General features: G+C 41.7%; 1 protein-coding gene across 2 annotated transcripts in view; it reads left to right on the top strand.

Annotated features, from left to right (window-relative positions):
• The first annotated feature begins 252 nt into the window (after positions 1 to 252).
• LOC138007685 (fibrillin-1-like) overlaps positions 253 to 14,271 on the top strand; it is a 17,308-nt gene continuing 3,289 nt past the window's right edge. Inside the window, exons 1-5 of one of the 2 annotated variants that reach the window (XM_068854735.1) lie at positions 253 to 301; positions 1,881 to 2,033; positions 9,905 to 11,752; positions 12,517 to 12,762; positions 13,951 to 14,199. In XM_068854735.1, coding sequence (XP_068710836.1) covers positions 268 to 301; positions 1,881 to 2,033; positions 9,905 to 11,752; positions 12,517 to 12,762; positions 13,951 to 14,199 — 2,530 coding nt within the window. In that variant the 5' untranslated portion in view covers positions 253 to 267. Of the gene's footprint in view, positions 302 to 1,229; positions 1,535 to 1,880; positions 2,034 to 9,904; positions 11,753 to 12,516; positions 12,763 to 13,950; positions 14,200 to 14,271 lie in introns of those variants that run through there. The other variant, XM_068854734.1, reaches the window with a different exon arrangement.

The following is a 14,271-nucleotide window of genomic DNA, read 5'->3' as shown; positions in this document are numbered from 1 at the left end:
TAAAGTTTCCGAGAATTGTATTTAAAGTCATTTAAAGTAGTTGACGCTTCTTAAAAGTAGCAGCGTAAAGCTATAACCGGAGAGTTCAAACCTATGTTAGTACGAGCTTTTACGATTTATTCAAGCACTATTTTAGAAAATCCACCATGAACGAAAAAATTGTACATGTACAAGACCGTCTCATCCTGCCACCCCAAATTTAAAATGTCGGTGACCGTAGGATTAGCTGTGGTGGTAGTCATTTTAGTGGGCTCTCTTTCTGTAGTTATGACATTACAGAGTAAATCAACTATTTCCAGTGGTGAGTGAGAACATAGCTTATTTTCTCAGATGAATTTCAGACTCTCATTGAATCTAAATGAAGCATACACACCACTTCCGACAGATGCTTCGCTCAGCATTTTCAGTTTCATTTGCTCATCTGCATGAGACAACGGTTACCAACATTTTTTCAAGACCTTTCTGTTGGTTTTGTCTTTATTCTCTTGATTTGAAGTTAGCCCTTATCCCGGCGTCCGTCTCCACCACAGTTTAAATATTATAACCGTGTATAGAAATGCGATAGTTACGCGCTTAGGTGATCACCTCAAATGCAACCATTCAGCCCAGACAACAGGCCTTTTTCGATAGATTAAAATTCAGCTTGATAGTGAGGCACTGAGGACAAAGACAAAGGAAAGTGGATGATAGGTAAATATTTTTCACATTCATTCCAACGTGTTGCTATTGTTTTTGTCCTCACTGCCTCACTATCAAGCTGAAGATTTGATATTTCGAAAATGGCCCATTTTTATTACTCAATGATCAATCATTTATGTAATTATACGAAATCGCTTTATTTCCTCTACAACGATACAACTCTTGGTTTGTCCATCAATAAACGAGATTCCCCTTTTCCTGGTGCTGTTATTGTCTATAGGCCTTTTCCGAGTTTATATCCGCCTCCTCTTCAAAGCGAGTCTAAGTGCGAAGTTTTTCTTATGAAAATTAGTTTTCATTCACATGCAAAGTTGAACTAATTACCATCATAAAAACTTTGCACTTAGACTCGCTTTGAAGAGGAAGAAGACGTGAACTCGGAAATTGCCTATTGAGATTAGTGTAGCAGCAGCTAATCCAGCCCCCCTCCCCCCTGAGTTCGAAGTTGTAGTTGTTTTTGTTGAGGCACATTTATGATGACGTAACAACTATTTTAAAGTGAAGGGATTTTTCCCGAAGTTTTCCGAGAATTGGAAAGTAGTTGACGGCAGACGCTTCTATGAAAGTAGCAGCGTGAGGAAAAATCGGAGAGTTATAACCTACGTTACTAAGAGCTTTTGCGATTTCTGCAAGTACTATTAATTTTTACAAAAATCCATCATGATTGAAACAAAGAGGAACAGGCCTTTGATAAAGAAGTTACCCTGTGGGTTGTTCAAGACCGTCTCATCCAACCCCAAAATGTCGGTGGCCGTAGGATTAGCTCTGGTGGTAATTTTAGCGGTCTCGCTTTCTTTCTTAATGACATTACCAAGTAAATCAACTACTTCCAATGGTGAGTAACAAATAGCTTGGTTTCTTATACGAAATTTAGACTCTCATTGAAGCTAAATGAAGCATACACACAACTTCCGACAGATGCTTCGCTCAGCATTTTCAGTTTTGTTTGCTATGTGTATGATCATGCAGCTTAGCCGTGGCCAATTTACCTTCAATTTCACATTGCTTTTCAAGAAAAACTCCCGGTTGGGGAAACTGCATTTTAATTCATTCAAATGGGCTCGATTTTTTCATGGACTGGATCTGTTGTCTTTTCTTGGATTCTGGTCTTACTCAATATTTAATATGGCTTTGTAAAATACAGTAAATAACATACTTATTTCCTTACCCTTCCATAAAAGGTGGACCAATGGACAAGAGGAGCAAAGTTGACCTTGTTGACTGCATGAATAAAACTCTGTGTGATGACAATGCCGTTTGTACAGCCACCGGCCGGAATCATTACACCTGTCTTTGTAACAGTGGCTTTCAAGGAAATGGCCTCGTTTGTTACGGTATGGGAAGCGTAAGTGTTTTCTAACCATGTCATGCCGCTGGCCTTCCGAGAAAACGTGTTGCTTAGAGATAATATTTCTGGGGTTTCGTAGCAAAGAACACCTGAGGCCAAAGTTACGTGTTTTGAAAAATGGGACAAGACCAAAAACTTGAGAGAATTGAGGAAAAGGATAGAACGCAACGCATATGAGTCACACCTCGATTTATAAGCTGTCCCGTCGTTTAATTTATCTCGAGGCAAAACGAAAAATTCCGTTTCTCAGGCTTTCTTTTCTCCTAAATCCTTCAGGAATGCTCACTGGGCAGGTTTCAGGGGCACCCAACGAATCTGTTCCTCACATTATCTGTTCCCCAGAGGAATCTTGCTGGCTGGCAAAAATACAGGTGTTTCGATGAGCTGGCTGGGAAATTTTGTTTTTGATAGAGGTTTTGCCTGGGAATTACTGACTTTTTCTAGCATTTCAACCCGAGCTGGCTGTAGGAACTCTGAAGACTGAGGACGACTAAAAAAAACAAAAAAGAACCCCTTCCCTCTCCCAGAGAGTAGTCACAAACATACGACTTATGGTCAGAGTGATTGCGCTTGCGGAAAAAACCTGTGTTGTCCCGGTTGTGTCGCTTTTGTTCGGTCGTTTCGGATCGAGGGATTTGAAAGCGCGTGGAATTCCTGGCTGGGAAACCAACCAATTTTATCTAGCTGGCTGGGAAATTTCTTGTGTGTCTTGCTGGGAAAAAGGAACAGATAATGTTTTCTCAGCAACACTGAAAAACACCTGAAAATGCCTTCATAACATTTGTTTTCATTAACTAGGGTATAATAATACATTTTACAACAAATTGGTCGTTGGGTGCCCCTGAGGTTTGTGGGTTAACGTTGTCCCACTGTCGTTCATGGGCCAAGATCCCCCAAAATAGGGTTTTTTGTACCGTGTCGAGGGACCAGTGCTACCATAGATTTTTCAAACCTACAATAAGTGAAGTTTATTTTAAAGTATGATGGCAAGCCTCTATGAATGGCTTGCTTGCTCTAATCATGTGACAAATGATGTCACTCAAAACTGTCTTATGGCCTTGAATCTGCTTCACAACCTCAAATTCTGAGGAATATTCAATGTACAATTCATTTTCTAAATGACATTTTGTACTAAAGACAAATTTAATATGATGCTGGATTCAATCAAGAAACAATGACAACTGTAAAAAAATATGTTCTTGTTGCCATGACAACGAAAATGGCCATTCAGTCTGTAACTGAAATATGAATCACTGCAAAAAAGTTTTCTACTTCCAAATTTTTAAGAAAGTAACATCAACAGTTTATGTTGTCATTTAAAAAAAACAGTCTTCGGCATTTTCCTTTAGCACACGTTTGGATTGTCAAGCTAACGAGATGCTTCTGTGAAGCATACACTGGGTTGCCTGTGGTACGTGCTACAGAAAATCAGAAGGCACTGAATTGTGTGGTATTGAAATACAGCATTCCAGTCTCTGAAGAATAACAAATAAAAGAGAAGCGAGAAACATTGGCTTCTGGGCTGACATGTTGATAATTTTCAAGTTCCCTCACAACTTCGTTTTACCACAAGTGTGCCCTCTGAGCATCTGATGGCTTTCTAATACTAAAGTTCACTGAAGTTAAGCCCTGCCGGGCGGGGTTAGTGTTTGGATGGGAGACCAAAATAATGTTACCCCTCTTAAAACAGAAGCATCGGACCGAAAATACTATTAACTCTAACAAATGCGAACTCAGCAAGGTACAGATCTTGTTAGCTTGCTTTATGCAAAACAAATATTGATGAAAAAGCAAATAACTATTGATACACAGTTTTCAGAAAGAGCAGAAGGAAGTTTTCCGGACGGTCGATCGAGAATAAAATATTTACGACATCAAAACAACATTAATTTTGAACCGTGAATATAGAATATAAAAAGTTACGATCAGCGACAAACATTTTGGGAGATTTTTGCTACGTTGAAGTAAATTGCAAAATCGAAAGTGACATGGCCGGAATTCAGCGGGCGCCGTGATTAAGTTACCGCGGCATGTTTACTCGCCAAACAGTGAAGCATCTGTGTCAAATGATGGCAAGATACCGGGTTTTTGTAAGTTTCTTTTTCTGTCAAGTGTTATAAAGTTTGACAATGAAATGAGCGAAGTCAAAACAAAGATCACAATCGCCCAACTCTTGTTTATGCAAAGTCAAAATTTACTCTCCAAGACGCGTACGACGTTATTTATCACCAGGTAATTCCATCATTTTGGAAATAGCAGCTACTTTATTATTCATCTGCGTCACAAGTTTTCACTGATTTTGGGGCTCATTTTGTTGAAACTCAAGCACGCTTCCAACAGGCCTGTGAACCCTTCCTGCTTACAGAGCAATACTAAAAAACTTCTCCCACATCACATTTCAACCTTAAGCTCGAAAATTCAATACCCAACATGATATTATAATTCACAAAGGCAGAAAATACCAAAGAATCCTTTTCCAGCGAAAAATTTATTGAAACAAACAACATATTTGCTCTTATAGGCGAAAACCTCTTCCTATTTCAATGCGTGCGTGAAGACAAACTCAATCGTGTCAAATTACCATGTACTTCAGGTAAATACAACTCACTTTGATTTCGTCTCGACGGGCGATAGATTGTTGTCGAAGTCCAGTACTCGTCGCTTTTGAGATTCCTGCCTAGTTTATCCAACTGACGTTCCATTATTGAGCTCCATAAGGGTATATTTTGTTTAAGGATCCACTAAAATGCCATTCGCGTTACATGACTTTCGACGCCATTGCAGGCTAAGTTAATGATTCTACTGTGTCCACCAGAGAAATCTACGCAGTTCCACTACCCTCTCGATCCTAAGAAAATACGCGCAGAAGGCTCTATGCACAAAGACACCACTTACCAGGGGAGTGACAGGCAAGACTTTTACCGACACGGAAAAAAAAAAAAAAAAAATTAAAAAAAAGAAAAAAAAGAAAAAAAAGAAAACAAACAAACTAAACGCAGACCTCGACTGGGTTTGCCCATAGGCAACCCAGTAACAAGTTCCAAAAAGGTTCATCCTTCTGCAGCAATTCTGGTGCCAGACACAGCACCCTGGAGACTTTTCCCTTTTCATGTCAGTGAAATTTGTTCAAGTGTCATTTTTACTGAAATGTAAAGGAAGAGTAATGTTAAATTTTAAACGAACATGACAGCTGAGTTATGTTGAAAGCAGTCAGCAGTTGCCATGACAACCTCAAATAGTTGTTGTGTGCATTTAATGAAGTACATTCTTTGAAACGCAACGCGAATTTGATATTAGCGAATCAAATAAAAATTAATACACTTTTTTGTGAAAGGGTGTATAAAAAGTATATTTCATACTTACTAATGGTCGCAAAACTCTTACCAATCGCTATCTTTACCTTCATCGTAATCCTCATCGACAGCTACATCATCATCGCCATGATCAGGCATGTTTGACCGGGCAATCTTGAAGGCGACACAAGTCAGTACATCTCAGGCCATTGACAATACAGGAACAGGGTGGAAGTTTGCAGGACCTACACTGGCAAGATAGTAGATCCAAGACTGCTTGCGGAGTCGCCTGAGCACCCATCCAGTCTACAACCAGCTTGCCCTCTTCGGTGCACCAGCTAGATCCTACCGGTGATGGAATGTCTGGGTATTTTTGCAAACTTCGTCTCCAGACAGCAGTCTGGTAGTTAGCTTGTGGCGAGTGCTTGCGAAGCGTATCGTTGCACGGTGGTAGCTGATTGGATTCAATGTCTCCTCTCTTTAAACAGAACAGTCTTGTATCGCAGCTCATTGATGTCACTTGTTCCCAGGGTACTACAATACATGGCGCATGTAAACGTCTGAAGGTTACGACGGTACAGGTGATCCGACAGATTCCATTCCATACCGAGTTGCTAGAACGTTTCTTGAAATTCTGCAGTTCGTGTCACGATTCAATACCCTGCTACTTTTCCCCGTACGGCAAATGCACTGACCATGTCACAGCCACAGAATGCATGAAAGCCCGGCAGTGATCTGCAGACACTTGCTCCAATACTTTCACTGACTACTCTGGAGACTTTTATGTACTTGACTCTAGTCTGCGAACCACAGTTAATGAATATTGAGGAAGGAATACAAGGCTGTTGCCTAACAGGAGCCCGGTAGCCTGGGGCTCCCAAAGAATAGCTCTGGGCTCCTTAATTTTTCACAGCAACACCTTTCACTTCATATGTTGGGCTCCTAAGTTCTCAGCGTTTAGCTCTGAGGGCCCCTTTAAAATTTTCGTAGGCAGCAGCCTTGGAATAAAACACTTGAGAGCCAAAAGAAGTCCCAAAACATCGATGTCTTCTGATACTATAACGACTGAAGCAAAGCTCGATCTAGCTGCATGGAGTGCGTGCAACAGGGCTTGGATATCAGCCCCCTCTTGAGTTGATTCCAGCTCACTGATTGGTTGCGCTACACGTGGCAACCAGTGTCTTTCCTGATAGCTTCTCCATGTACTTGTCTTTCTCCCACTCGCTGGCTACAAAAATTATGAATGCTTGTTTGCTTTTTGAGCTACACAGGAATTTTCTCCACTGTTTAATCTTGTGATCGGCTGGAATATTTCGGTATTAGCTTCCTGATCCTTCGCCTGTCTTGTCTCGCTCGGCGTAATCATCGAAGACAACATCGATTCTGTCACTGGATCCACCTTTGCTTAGAACTCTGCAAAGCAGAGTTTCAGCAACTGCAGAAAATGTCTTCACATCACCTTTCAAACGCTGGACTAAGGCCATTTCATCACTTACACATGCTGAGGGCTGGAGAATGGAATCTACAGCTTGGACATTTTTCTGGAGTTCTTTTGCCAGGGGCGCTTTGCTTGTCTTACTCATCAAGCCATCTGGGGTAGCCAATGACCATGGCAGTGGTCGCAGTGGTCCGAGAGGATGGGGTAACACTTCTCTCATCTGTAAGTTTCAGCTTTCTGCGATGACAATCATTTGGGCAAACAATCTTCTATTGGCTTTGAAAATTGCCTCTTGGTTCCGACCAGCTTTAAGTGATACCTTCTTGTTCAGGTGAGTGAAATCTTCAGCTTAGGTTTAGTTGTATCGTGGAACATGACTTTAGGGGGACTGGATTGAAGTCGTTTCTCTCGGAATAATTTGTAGGCCTTTTGCTTGTAGCAAGTCATACTCAACGTCAGGAGTTACAACCTTTCCTGTTGAGAGACAGACGAGGTCTTGAAGATCTGGGTTGAAGTGGTTGAGGCAAGTGTTTTGAACAATCCATATTATGGACTTCACATCGGTTTCATCCCTTACGATTCTTGTGGGCAGTAAATCTGTGCGTTGGGAAGACGACATACTTATATTCAACATATCTTTGAGTTGCCTGAGGAAAGTGCTCTTATATTCTGCGACCAAGTAGAATTTGAAGTAAAGTAAAGCAACCATATTTAACGCCGATAATTCGTAACAGTAATTCAACTGACAAACCTGAGGTCTACAGTGCACTCATTTTACTCCCCCTCTCCATCAGTGCTCCGTTTTACGGGCATCGAAAGCTACTTAGCAGCACGGAAAGGAAAAAAGTCGAAACAAGGATGCGAGATCCGGGAATCGAACTCAGAACATCTTGCACCAAGGCCGCGCACTAACCGACTGTGTCATCTTTGCTCCTATTTGCTCACTGCATTAGGCTCACTGCATGTGGCCTTGGTTCCTCCTGACGTTTGTGTGTCCTTGTTGACAGTCTCACACGTCTGATCAACAGTATTTTCCTGACAGGGTTATCTTTACTTATCTGGGCCCGGTTGTTCAAAAGCCGATTAACGCTAATCCCAGATTAAAAATTAACCAAGGAGTTTATTACTCCACTACTAAATGCTGTCCAACGTTGATATTTGGCAAAACTTTACATTAGAAAAAGTCAATCTTGAAAAACAAAAGTAAGCAAAACAACCTTTCACCAAAAAGTTGAAAACATGAAACAATAGTTTACGCTAATCCTGGATTAAGCTAATCGGCTTTCGAACAACCGGGCCCTGAACAGAAAATCCTTCAGATCTTAAGTTTTCAAGGGTTTTTTGGTGTCCTTTTGGTAAATGTGGCATTTCATACAGATATGCGGATAAGTACCTGGCGTAGTTGAGGTTATCATATGCGAACCAGCATGGGACAATTTCGCTGATAGATGAGAAGTGAAGGTCACAATTTAACAGACCAAGTAATGTCTCCACCATGTCAAAATAGGACATCCAGAGCTTTGAGAGGTTACCGTTGTCATGCCGGAGATAGTGCGTGAATGAGTAGATATGATATTTGGTCTTTCCACAAAATATACAAATTCGCTGATAGACTCTACTTTGCGTGGTAACGGGTTGTCGTATCGAAGATCTGCGTCTACTTGTACCACCTTGCTTGTCGACTAGGACAACAGACTGAGACAGCTTTTGTAGATCCCTCTTTAAGGTAAAGATACTGCGACATTTCCTGCGATATGAGATCTGCGGGTATCCATCCTTCTGTTAGAGTTTTATCAACGATCTTCTCTTGGTTACAGATAACTGAAGCATTTAGAAGTGTTTCCCACGACTCAAGGTCTTTTCAAGGGGCCAAATCTCCAGTTTCCTCACAACGGTGGACTACGCATTCGTTTTCTTTCCTTTCTCGTTTGTTACGCTTCGCGATTACTTTCCAGAGTTCTTCGTTTCGCCCCTTAGGTATTGAATATTTTTTCTTTTGTTTTAGAATAAATTACTATAGGCTTAAAATATTTCAAAAGTTAAAATACAGGATTCATGATCACAGCGGTTCAACTACAAACTCGTATCACCGAATTCATGCACATCTCGAATGACTTTAAGTTTACACATTGTTGTTTCAATTATCCCCAACACTCCATCAGAATGCTTATTGTTTACTTATGTGACTATTTGTGTATAACGTTCTGTAGTTTTGACCAGATTTCAATTTAAAAAAAAAATGACAATCAATTAATATGTTAATGTACTCACTTGCCATTAAGGCCACCATCTTGACTTTCCCCAAAGTGCATTGCAAACTATAAGGGAACCATTAATTTCACTTTTTCTTTCCCTTTTTAAGAGGGAAATTGAAATCTGGCTAACATAAAATGATCCATGTTTTGCCATGGTTTGAATGTCGGTGTAAAAGTTATTTTTGGTCCGGCTAAATATTTTAAATATATCTGGTAAAACAAGCCTCGTTTTCATGCAGAAGCGAATTTTTGTGATATTTTAGCTCGTAAAATATACAAGACAACTTTTTGTAATCACTCCCAGGTGGTCCCTCTGAGTGGTACATCTGGGATGGCCTGGCCCATGGACTATAGGGCTCTTCTAAGGACCTTGATATTTCACTGCCCATTTGCAAACCTATCGTGTCTGCGCAACTCTTCGCTCTGCTCACAAGCTTACCCAAATAGGTTTACCCAAATAGGCATACGTTGATGCCTTCTGTGAGCAAAATGTAAACAATTGATTCCCTTATAACGAGGGGTGGGGCTTAAAAGCATGGGAAAGCGTAGAAGTGGCCGTTTACGGTATTTTCTGGCACAAAGATTTAATGTTCTATATTGATTGTTTGCAAATTCGGTCAATATTGTATTCAAGTGGAAAATTCTTATTTTCATGTTAGTGGGTAGTAGTGCAGATTTGACCTCTTCAATGAAAACCCTTTTTTAATAGAACGTGGTTCTAAATGGGAAAATTTCATTATCACTGTGTATGTAACCCCATATTTCATCTTTACGTTTTGCTATAAACCAGAGTGAAAAATGTTTTTGACTAGACTAAAATCGTTTACGCTTATCAATAATTATTAATAGTGAGGTAATTTTTTGTTTTTAGATCTAAACGAGTGTCTCTCAGAAGAACTGAATTCTTGCCCTTCCAACAGTGTATGTATTAATACCAATGGTTCTCACAAGTGTAGCTGTCTTCCTGGATACAAGAGAAGTGGACAAGGTTGCAAAGACATCGATGAATGCAGTCTTAGGATCCATAATTGCAGTGTAAATGCATCCTGCAATAACACTATAGGCTCGTTCAACTGCAACTGCCTGAAAGGATTTCAGGGCGATGGTGAAATATGTACCGATGTCGATGAATGCAAAGATAACTCTCACAACTGCAGTCAGCATGCTTACTGCAACAACGCCATAGGTGCCCACGAGTGTACATGTTTTTCTGGTTTCCAAGGGGATGGGAGGACATGTGAAGACATTAACGAATGCAAGGCCAAAACGCATCAGTGCAGTAAACATGCATTTTGCAGCAACATTAATGGCGGATACAATTGCACCTGCCTTAATGGATTTCAAGGCGACGGATGGGTTTGCAAAGATGTGCATGAATGCAACGAAGGAACCCACAATTGCAGTGAGCATGCCATCTGTGCAAATACCATCGGGTCTCATGGCTGCACCTGCAATCGTGGTTTTCAAGGAAATGGGTGGACCTGCACGGATATAGATGAATGCAAGAAGGGAACCCACAATTGCAGTAAGCATGCCATCTGTACAAATACGGTCGGGTCTCATAACTGCACTTGCAATCGTGGATTTCAAGGAGATGGCTGGGTATGCAAAGATGTGGATGAGTGCGAGGAGGGAATCCACAACTGCAGTGGGTATGGCTACTGTACAAATAGAATTGGTGCTTATAACTGTACATGCCACGGTGGTTTTCGCGGAAACGGGTGGACATGCACCGATGTGGACGAATGCAAGGAGGGAACCCACAATTGCAGTAAGCATGCTACTTGTACAAATACCATCGGGTCTCATAACTGCACTTGCAATCGTGGATTTGAAGGAGATGGCTGGGTATGCAAAGACGTGGACGAGTGCAAGGAGGGAATCCACAATTGCAGTCAGCATGCCTATTGTACTAACAGTGTTGGTGATTATAACTGTACATGCCTCGGTGGTTTTCAAGGAAATGGGTGGGCCTGCACAGATGTGGATGAATGCAAGAAGGGAACCCACAATTGCAGTAAGCATGCCATCTGTACAAATACCGTAGGGTCGCATAATTGCACTTGCAATCGTGGATTTCAAGGAGACGCCAGGACATGCATGGACGTTGACGAGTGCAAGGAAGGAATCCACAACTGCAGTGGGTATGCCTACTGCACAAATGGAATTGGTGCTTATAACTGTACATGCCACGGTGGTTTTCAAGGAAACGGGTGGACTTGCACGGATGTGGACGAATGCAAGAAAGGAACCCACAATTGCAATAAGCATGCTACTTGTACAAATACCGTCGGGTCTCATAACTGCACCTGCAATCATGGTTTTCAAGGAGATGGCTCGCTATGCAAAGATGTGGACGAATGCAAGGTGGGCATCCATGGCTGCAGTCAGTTTGCTGAATGCAAAAACGTTATCGGGTCGTATCATTGCAAATGCCGCCATGGTTTCGAAGGCAATGGGTGGACTTGTAAAGATGTGGAAGAATGCAAGTTGGAAATCCATAATTGCAGTCTGCATGCATCCTGCACAAACAGCGTTGGTGGATTCAATTGCACGTGTCGCAAGGGATTTGAAGGCAATGGGTGGTTGTGCACTGATGTTAACGAGTGCCAGAGAGGCACCCACGGCTGTCACGCCCATGCAACCTGCCATAACTATCAAGGCTTGCATAGTTGCTTTTGCAACACAGGATATAGAGGAGATGGAAAAATGTGTAGTGGTAAGTGCAAGGAAAGGGATGCCGTTTGAAAAATAACTTCAGTTCGGTACAAAAGGGAAGAGGGACTAATGTGAAGAGAATTGGGTCATAGGGCCACACTGCTTTTTGTTATTAGCAGATTTTAATGTCACCACCGCGAATACAATTGCTGGCGGTAAAAATGAGAAAAAGGTTGATTGGTATGTTTGCATGTGAATCAAAGGCCCAGTAACGAAAGACCCCTCATTCATCGATCACGTTGCAGTAGATTCCCGATCTGGCGACCCTTTGGCGAGGCGTGTCTCGTCCACGCTTGTAAAATTTTTTCGTAGTTCGAAACTTCGAAATGCAATTCAGATAAAACCAGGCTTGAACTGAGCAATATCTAAGTAACTCTTGCCATCGGAGAGAATTCCCTTATGATAATGAGGTGAGCTTTCGAGCAGCGAAAACATGACATGTTCAGGTGTGAAAATAACATATCTTCACGCGTTAAAAGATCACCGTTGCTATGGTTACATAATAAATCTCGCCGTTGTTCTACGTTAGGACTACAAAAAATATTAAATTGAAATGGTTTGGTATTTCATTGCTGTTAATATGATAAACAGAACATTAAATAACCGCTTCGAGATTCTCTTCGAGTTTTGAAAAATATTTCACGAGTGCATGAGCACAGCGAACGAGTGAAATGTTTTTCAACACGAGAAGCGATCTCCGCGCGGCCACATAATATCCTCTATGTACAACTCACAAAGTTTATTTTTACGATTTACCTTCGTCAGACATCGACGAATGTCAAGATGGGCCCAACAGGTGCAGTTTAAATTCACGCTGTGTCAACAATCCAGGCTCGTATGACTGCTGGTGCAATCGCGGTTTCCGAGGCGACGGGATGTCTTGTACTGATTATGATGAGTGCGAAGAGGGCGTTCACGATTGCCACAAGAAAGCCACGTGCATCAACACAGAGGGCTCGTATCGTTGTAGTTGTTCCAAAGGATACCATGGAGATGGCAAAGTATGCAAAGGTGAGTGGGTTTGACGAGTGCAGGTTACAGGGTCAGGTTATAAAGATGAGCAGCACTAGAAAAATACAAGCGATGAGTCCCGAATTAAAGGCGTTGTTTAATTGATCAGTACGCGGCTTCATAGCTGGAGCTGAGATCAAGAGTGATTTACTATAACGTCCAACGTCTGAACCTCCCTTTATAACTTTCATCTGATCTATGTAGCCATAGCTGTAAAGACCCTCAAAACGGGCACTGTCATTGGGAGGGGTCTTAAGTCTTTTGCTCCTATTGACCAGTGGCAGTCGGAAGCCCATGAAACTACCGACGTCAAGTGACTGCGCATTAGGGAGCCTAAGCGTGGACGACGACGACGTCCCAGAAGATGTCATCTGTAATTTTAAATCAGCGTCGTTGAAATCATTTCGCGATTGGGAGAAGTCGTCCTGTGTACCAATATTCCAGAAATAAAATTACTGTGAACGGCATGACTGTTAGGAGAAAAAAATCGAAGATCTATCGTCGTGTGCTCACGTGCTCCACATAACCTCGAATTTGGTCATTTCACGTCGGAGAAACTTGCAATGGTAAGTGCAAGGAAAGGGATGCTGTTTCAAAAATAACTTCAGTTCGGCAAAAGGGAAGAGGAACCAGCGTGTCCTTATTGCTACTTTCATAACTATATTAATTCTGCAATTCAACTATGACTTCCTCTAAGTTCGATCAATAGTTGTTAACCCTTTCACCGCCATAAATGCAAATTGACACTTATAGATTTTACTCTCAGTCTGCCTAACGCCAGACGATTTTACTCGTCAATGGGGAAGCCCTCGGCGGTGAAAGAGTTAAATCAATGCGCACGAGATTGGGTCAAAGGGCCACACTGCCTTTTGTTATCAGCGGATTTTAATGTCATCGCCATGAATACTGGCGTTAAAAACTAAAAAGTGTTGATTGGCATATTTGCATGTGAATCGAAGGAGTACTAAGTAAAGATCCCTCAAGCATCGATCGTGTTGCAGAAGATTCATTTTGACGACCCTTTGGCAAGGCGTGTCTTGTCTACGCTTGAATAATTCCCTTGTATCACAAATTTCAATTCAGATAAATCCAGGGTTGAACTGGGCAATATCTAGATTACTTCTGCCATCGGAGAGAATTCTTGTGTATTACTCACATAGTTTATTTTTACGATTTCTTTTTTGTCAGATATCGACGAATGTCTAGATGGGACTAACAGGTGCGGTTTAGATTCGCGCTGTGTCAACAGTCCAGGCGCGTATGACTGCCACGGGTGCGATCGCGGTTTCCGAGGCGATGGGATGTTTTGTGTTGATTATGATGAATGCGAAGAGGGCGTTCACGATTGCCACAAGAAAGCCACGTGTATAAACACGGTGGGCTCGTATCGTTGTAGTTGTTCCAAAGGATACCATGGAGATGGTAAAGTATGCAAAGGTGAGTGGGGTTGACGAGTGCGGGTTACAGGGTCAGGTTATAACAATGATCAGCACTAGAAAACTACAAGCG

This window comes from Montipora foliosa, chromosome 6 (assembly GCF_036669935.1).
Source record: "Montipora foliosa isolate CH-2021 chromosome 6, ASM3666993v2, whole genome shotgun sequence".
In the NCBI taxonomy this organism is placed as follows: domain Eukaryota; kingdom Metazoa; phylum Cnidaria; class Anthozoa; order Scleractinia; family Acroporidae; genus Montipora; species Montipora foliosa.
This window is presented reverse-complemented; position numbering and strand designations above follow the sequence as displayed.